General features: G+C 37.1%; 1 protein-coding gene across 5 annotated transcripts in view; it reads right to left on the bottom strand.

Annotated features, from left to right (window-relative positions):
• Positions 1-3,730: 3,730 nt before the first annotated feature.
• The window catches only part of KCNC2 (potassium voltage-gated channel subfamily C member 2), a 423,709-nt gene continuing 419,267 nt past the window's right edge, over positions 3,731-8,172 (bottom strand). Inside the window, exons 5-6 of one of the 5 annotated variants that reach the window (XM_082254728.1) lie at positions 6,889-6,982; positions 3,731-4,760 (exon numbers count right to left, since the gene is read on the bottom strand). In XM_082254728.1, coding sequence (XP_082110854.1) covers positions 6,921-6,982 — 62 coding nt within the window. In that variant the 3' untranslated portion in view covers positions 3,731-4,760; positions 6,889-6,920. The other 4 variants (XR_014225173.1, XM_082254726.1, XM_082254727.1 and 1 more) reach the window with 4 other exon arrangements.

Raw genomic sequence — 8,172 nt, 5'->3', positions numbered from 1 at the left:
CCGCGCAATTGTCCGTTAAAGTCACGCAGTAAAAAATCCCAAAAAAAACCCTGGTCAGGAAGGGGGTAAAATCTTCCGGGGCTTAAGTGGTTAAGACTACCCCCCTTCCAAAGCAAAGCAAGGCAACACCATATACCATATACGTTGAGTATAAAAATACCAAAGGTAATTAAGTAAGTGTACCGTAATCTATGAAAGCCCTGGCTTTCTGTGTTCTATTCATCTTCATGTATTCTCTTATAAATCTCCAAGGTATTGTAAGTACTAAGTATTACCGGTAGATGTCCTTTTGTACTATACTGGTCTGCTGGCCCCTGTCACTATTATTGTCATTTGGATTTTTACATTGAGCATTAATGTTGGTTTAGATGGGTTTCAGAGTGGAGCACAATGTATAATTGTCACGGGTAACCACTATAGCTGTGTTTTGTTTGATTTGTTGCGTTGTCAAGCAAAAAACACAATGAAAAAGACATTTTTAAAAATTTGCAAAAAGGAACTTGATGACTGCCCCTTCATGTTTATGAGTGCCAGAGATCTCCCTGATACCTAGAAAAATGTAAAGCTGTAGATGCCTAGAGTTACTCACCAGGGGTTTCTCCAGCACAGGACATACAATGAAGAGGAGCTAAAAGTATATATCGCACTCCTTTCTCTCAAGGCGCTGGCTGCGTGGAAATCCTGTACTGGTATATCGTATGTGCCGTAGCTTCGGCTACATATAGTATACCGCGCTGAGCCAATCACTGTGAGCGATGTATTCTATTATTGAATCCTGCTCGGATTGGCGGAGTCAGAGACCTGGGATTATGTTACTCTCTCTCACTCCGCCAATCCGAGCAGGCTTTGCATTCAATAATAGAATACATCGCTCACAGTGATTGGCTCAGCGTGGTATACTACGTAGCCAAAGCTACGGTACAGTATACCGCTACAGGATTCCCACACAGCCAACGCCTTGAGAAGATTAAATACAGTATATGGTACATCTACCGGTAATACTTTTACTTTTACTTACAATAACTTACAATACCTTGGAGAGCTATAAAAGCATACATTTACGGTATTTACGGTACCTAGATTACACTTACTACTTGGGGGATTTTTTGGGGGTTCAAAAGTCGTCTTATACGATGGAAAAAACGGTAGTTCTCCTAGGTTGACAATGTAAAATTGTGTGCTCTTCAAGGGATATTCAGTGTTTCCCATTGCTCAAAAAGTACTCCCCCGATGGTCCCGCACTCACCAAAAAGCAGTCCCCTCAAGGGGGTCTCGGGCCTTTCAACAATATGGTGGTGTCCAGATCTCTTGCGCAGAGTCCACTCTCATTGGGTTTGCCTCGTTAGCATGGAAAGACAATGCTAATAGCCCATAGTGTACCAGTAAAATAGAATTTTTTAAAATAACATATACACTTACAATACAGACAGCGGTATTCAGTATCTGTGTTTCGTACAGGATATCTGGGTTTCGTATGTTCCACGGCCCATAACTGGAAGTTGCTGGAAGTGATGCAATGATGCTCAAAGATCCGACCTACGCATTTCGTCAGAGTGACGTCATCAGGAACTTTTTATTATAGTGGATTTGTGAGTATAATGCTTACCACTTTTTACGCAATAAATATTTTGGTTGTGAGTGCTCCCGTGTTTCTCTTGTGTGGTTTCAGTGTTCCAGACTACCCGGTCTTTGAGGGCAGCAAGACTTTACTTATCCACGTAGAGCTGAATTGGAGATTTAGCATACTCATTGGGAGCACACAGAAACTTTCCAAGGGCAGGAGATATTGTGTTTGTGACAATGTGAGTGATAAGTCCAACCTATCAATAGAAAATTGAAAAAATCCAGCATGAGATAAACATCACCCAATATGCTTGGGAACAATTTGTCACACACACTTGGGAACAATCTGTACAATCTGTACACTCACCAGATAGTAAATTATAGTGCACCTTAAGTCATCTCGTCTTGGTATATTGGTGGGATGGTGGTCCCTGATAGAATCAGGCACTATGCAAAAAAGCTCACCCACTCACCAGCAAAAACAAATAAGACCATGAAATTACATAATCAGCCACTGCTCCTACCCAGGAAGGGGTTTATGTGCTGACATCATTGCCACTGCATCCTGTTGGTAGGAGCAGTGGCTGATTATGAAAGTTGTTGGCCTTATTTGTTTTATGCTGCTGTTTGTACTTGTTTTTAAGTTTAATAAATGACTACACTATATGAGCATTATTTGGGCTCCCATGGGTGAGCTTTTTATGCATGGTGTCTGATTCTATTGGGGACCACCGTCCTACCAATTTACCAGGTCGAGATGTCTCTTCACTTCAGAGTAAGGACCTAAGGCATTTCATCATATACTATCTGGTGAGTGTACAGATTGGTGGAGGTGCACGTGTGTGACAAATTGTTCCCAAGCAAATTGGGTGATGTTTATCTCATGCTAGATTTTTTATCTATTTTCTGCTGAGTGGTTAGACTTATGAAGCACATTGTTGGGATTATCTTGGGTTACACTAAAGATATGGTGAAATCAAGTCACAAATTCACATGTCGGGACTTTAGTTACAATATATGTTAGTTAATGTTATTTTCTTGTTTACTTATCACAGGAAGCACTGCACATCTTTTGTTACAAACATTACCTGTCGAGCTTGCCAAAATGCAGTGCAATTTTCACTTCCTGTGAGCCAAACTTAAATCACAAACATCTTTATCTTTCTTGTAAAGCTACTACTCCGATCAAGTCTCCATGTAATAGAGATGAACAAAGGCAAATGTGTTTGAAGCCTTTGTGACAACCAAATGATTCTTGGTTGTTCCAGATATAGCAGAGAGGGCATGTAGCCATGTAGGGACACAAAGTGTGTACTCATAGGATTATCCAGTGAAACAACAAAGCAATTGCAGCCACCACATCTTAAGACTGGTAAGCTCACAAATATAATTTTCTTCTTTTGGGGTTTAGATACACTGAGTGCTGGTATTGATTGTTAAGATAGGTGCAGCCATAGATATCACTGTTGTTTTATGGGTAGCCATGGCAGCACCTTACCCAACAATCAATCCATTATTATGTGAAAAGTGTGTAAAGGATTTACAGACTCTGCATACTCATTCTAGTCTGTGGGGAGAGCTCTAAAGACATGTCTGCCCAACAGGCTGGAAACTCAGCGAAGAGCTCTAGAACTAAGGGCTGGTTCATACCAGATACTTTCCATTATATTTTTAAACCACATTCAGAATACATGCACAGTTTTTCCCATTTATTCCAATGGCCCTAGTTCACACCAGTGTGGTCACTTCTAGTGCTTACAACAAAAGTACAACCTGCTGCATTTTTATAGTCCAGAGCACATCAAAAACATGTACACTGGAATGCACATTTGTCCTAATGAAAATAAAGACTTTTTAAGTGTCACAAAAGAGAGAAAAACCAAACTGGAATGCATTGAAAACGCATCACAAACGCATGTGAATGTGTTTGTAAAAACACATTCAGAATGCTGAAATTGTATAGTGCACAAACCCTAAGACAAGCAAGCATCTGGGGAAAGGTAGACTTAGAGCAGTAATGCTTATGGGGAAGGGGTGGGTTCTGATCAAATTGTAGTAAAATTACAGCTGTCCTTCAGGTGCAAATGATTTTGAGTCAAAGAAATGTAAGAGTTTATTAAAAGGGAAAAATGCACAAGCTTTAGAAAAAACAAGCAAGAATAGAGAATTAAATAAAGGAAAATATTTTATTGTATCAACTCAAATATACATTATCATAGACAGAGTAACAGATAACAACTCACATTCTTATAGCACAATACAGATAAAAAGATATATCTCTCCTTGGCAAAAAATAAAAATCAATATTCTTCTACAACAAATATTTATGCTGCTGGGTTCTGTAGTGATGTCAAAGCAATGGATTTAATCACACACTATCAATTTATTTGTTACCACCATGATTTTATTTGTCAGAATAATACTTAGACTTTATCTCATAGAATGGAAGAAATGCCAGCACCCAGATAGGTACATTTTAATGGTAAAATAATTCTGGCATGTTTAACATGATATATCCTAGGGCAAAGGTAGAGTTTATAATACACATATCTGGTGGCTTATGACTTACTGCCCAGTATTACCAAATAGTGGTGTTCTAAAGGAGCACAGTAGGAGACACAATAATGAACTGGCAGCTTTGTGTCTATCTGGCCTACAAGACATCTCTAGAATACCACCGCCACTTAGTAAAAGTGAGGCTACTATACATCTTCTGAAATACACATAGTAATAATAAACGAAGATATATCTGCTTATACAGATCATGTTAAATTAACACACACCTTTTATGTGCATTTCTATACAATCTACAGCACAGACTAGAGTACTGCAGGGATTGTGAGGTAACCCAAAATATATGGGGTTTATATACACACATCAATTGATGAGAACCATACAATCGAACATGTACTTAGATTGAGGAAAATAGCTGATACTCCATGCTCACATTTATTTACAATTTATATGTAAATTAAGACCTTTCTGGTCTTGGGCAACTGAAACAACTCAGTCTGTGATTGTTGCACTTTGCAGATTGAGCTGGACATCAGATCTCATTCACTACCTTGAAGCATGAGAAGCTTACATCTAGGGCCCATTCATCAGCAGGAGTTTCTTTCCAGCATAGTCCTTGTTATGGCTAAATTCCACTGTCCCCTTTTCAGCAGTCACAAATCCATGATAAATTCCGTACAACACTGTAGTCAATAACAGCAGCACCAAATATCATATTAATCCCAATATTTTTTTTTATATGTCTTTTAATATAAAATCTGGCATGCAACTCATGCTGTGGGATTTGGTGTATTAATTTATGTTATACTTTTCAATATCAGTAAAAATCATAACTGGCCAACTGATAGGAGAATAACAGTCAGGGATAATTCAACAGTCTCAAGGTCACTTATTTCAGTTTAAAACCTTTCTTGTTTTCTGTTCCATATCACCAGCCTAAAACATCATATCTCTTGTTGCAATGGACAGAATTATCTAAACACTGACATTGGGTTTCACAAGACTGGCTAGAGAAGTTATAGAATGCATTCAGATAATGCTTGGCAATAAAATATTAATCACAAAGTGATTTTGCCTATGTTGCCTATGGCAACTTCTCCCTCTAGTGTTATGCATTTTTTTGGTATGAAATCAGAGCACCAGACCAATGCAGAGGTACAACTGCAACATAAACCATGAGCAATTGTTTAACTGATCTATGGTAAGATGCTATGATTCCCTTAATGAATTGCCCTACTGTACAAAAAATAAATAAATACGAAGGACCATGCTGCTAAAATAGTACTTAACATGGATAGTCCCGAAGTTATTCATTTGTTCATTTTTTTGTTTTCTTTTCATCTCAGTAAATTTGTTTTATTTACCCTTGAGCTATTTGGTTGATATTAGATAAAGATTAATTTATTACACTCATTGGTCATACTCCATGATTGTTTGAAGAAGCCTGCTGCATTTTAAACATCACAGATATAAATCTTGCTTTCAAACAACAGATCCATAGAAAGCAAATGTGTTTCCCTGGCATACACAGCCTGCAAGCTTAGTGTTCATGCTTAAAGGAAATTTGTGCTTAGCAAAAAATAAAAAAAAACTGGCAAATGGCCATGTGGGCATTGGAAAGTGTCAGTAAAAACACTGGGTTATCTTCATAGTGCCTTCATCTTCATCATCTGATGTGCTCAGTAATGCACATATCAACATCATCTTCTGAAGCTGGTACTTTGTCCCACACCCTCTTAACTCTTGTATAATGAATGTGTTGGGTGCCTGGGTGGTCAAACTGAACAGTAAGGCACGGGAGCAAGGGCCAAATTATAACTTCAGAAGATTAAGGAAATATTTATATAACAGTGTGCTACATATAACAGAGTTTCAAGGGTGCTGAGGGGAATATGGAGGCACATCTGTGTGCCATCACTTAAATAAATCAATTAACGAATTTGACATATTAGCTAAAAGTGTTTGTGCTAGGTGGACTCGTTAAGTGATTGAAGTGCTATTTAACCATTATGTATGAATAACAACAGGACAATACATGTGGATATATCATATACAATGGGGATTTAACTTAGTAATAATTATCAAATTAAAACGACCATTAGTATAGTCTACAAATTTCAACAGGTCATGATTTGGTAATGATTACTGTCCAGTAAAACTAAAGATACTGGGTAAAATAATTAAAACAGTTGAAGATTTATTTCATTTGGTCATCTATAAGCTGGCTGGTGATGCTGGTAATAGCAATAGGATAGAAATAGAATTCATATATTCTATGTATAGTTAAACAAAACATTATCTATAAAAGAAATGCTACTTTATTACCACTGCTATATTTCTGCTATATTTCTTGTGAATCCCAGGTTAAAAATAATGGCTTTAACTCTAAATAGTTCAGTTTTAAAAGACATCAACCATACTTAAAGCACATAAAACACAGCAAAACGCAAAAGAAAAGAATGCAGCCTTGAACCAGTTGTGTACAGGCACAGTTTGAGTGTTTGAAGAGAGGTGGATGAAACAAATTAACAATTGGTTAGACAAACCAACATGAACATATATGACAAACAACTCTAAAAAAAACAAGATAGGTTGACTTGAAAATATGCAAAATTTTACTCCAGATGTTTAAGGCTGGTCAAAAAAAAAAAAAAACTCAAAATATTCAAATCCCTCTTTAGTTAATTGACACATTGAGTACAAAATGTTATCTTTCTACATTTTTAGAATTTTGCCTGTGAAAATGTTGAAGAACCCTGGTGTAAAAAGAAGACCTGCTATCTTAAAATTGCAAGCCTGGATGGCATTTACCTTTTTCACATGTATTGTGCCTTCCCAAGCCATTAAGAAAGAGATCTGGCCTCTGCTTGCGTGTAACCAGTAATGACAACCTCTTTGCAGTTATCTGTGTGCAAACAACCAGAGACATTTCGGCACTCTATTACAAGATTTTAGCACAGTAAAAAAACAAGTCAAAGTCATCTAAAAAAATATATCAACTAAAGTAAGAAAGTAAAAGCAAATTCCTACTGGCAGGACAACTAATTAGCGAATGATACGATGCCAAGCTTATGTTCAGAGCCATTTGGTAGCCCCAGTACTCTGCAACATTGCGCTGATATGATGTGTAGACGGAATGGTCCATGCAAATGGTCTGATCTGTTACACTGCGAGCTCTAAAGACAGGATCCCAGACATCTTCAGAATGGATCAGAAACTCACAAGAAATGAACGTTCAATGAAGTGTTGGCTATCATTTGGAAGCACATTGGTATAGCTGTATTTCCCTGAAAATATATGTAATTATTAAATATACTGGCCGATCGATCCAAACTCTATTCTTTTTATTGCCAGAGAGAAATTGGTCGGTCAGTAGATATGCACAATCTCCATAGGATAAATAACTTTAAATGCATCATAGCAAATGATCTGCTGACAAAATGGTATTTCCTAGCATTTCCAGATGACATAATGCTGTCTGGGAAGATCCTAAAGTTAATGCTACATTTAATTATTTCCATTATGTGGTAAATAGTGCTTGAGAGAATTCTATTTGTCAGATTGATGTAGTCTGCTTTACAAGATAGATGGAATGGGAGATCGAGAGCGTCTTAGAGGACAAGGTGAACTGTAGGGTGATGTTACTGGAGACAGTCTCAGGGCATTGCCAGTCAAGCCAGCTATGTTGTTTAAACTTCGGGATTTCTCATATCCTTTTACGAAATATTGCACAGACATCAGTGGAATTCAGCCAGAAAGAGACAGAGACAAACAGTAAAATGAAATGCAATCAATTATGAGTCCATCAAAAAGGTTTATGTAGACAGTAATGAAGAGCTGAGACAATTTTATAGGTTATTATGACCCTATGTGTACTATTTATGGTACTGCACTTGTTCAAATGAACCCGAATAATATTTAAGATAAACATTACCAGCATTAATAAAGTTGTAGGGTCTTCAAACAATATCATTTATTTCAAATATTAAAATTGTGTCAGCTGGAAAAAATATGGCATGTTAAACTATATGAAAAACAAGCTTAATTAAAAACACAAAGCATTATGTGATATGATAACTCCCCTTTAAGATGTTC

Source organism: Pelophylax lessonae, assembly GCF_965119305.1.
Source record: "Pelophylax lessonae genome assembly, chromosome: 4".
NCBI lineage: Eukaryota > Metazoa > Chordata > Amphibia > Anura > Ranidae > Pelophylax > Pelophylax lessonae.
This window is presented reverse-complemented; position numbering and strand designations above follow the sequence as displayed.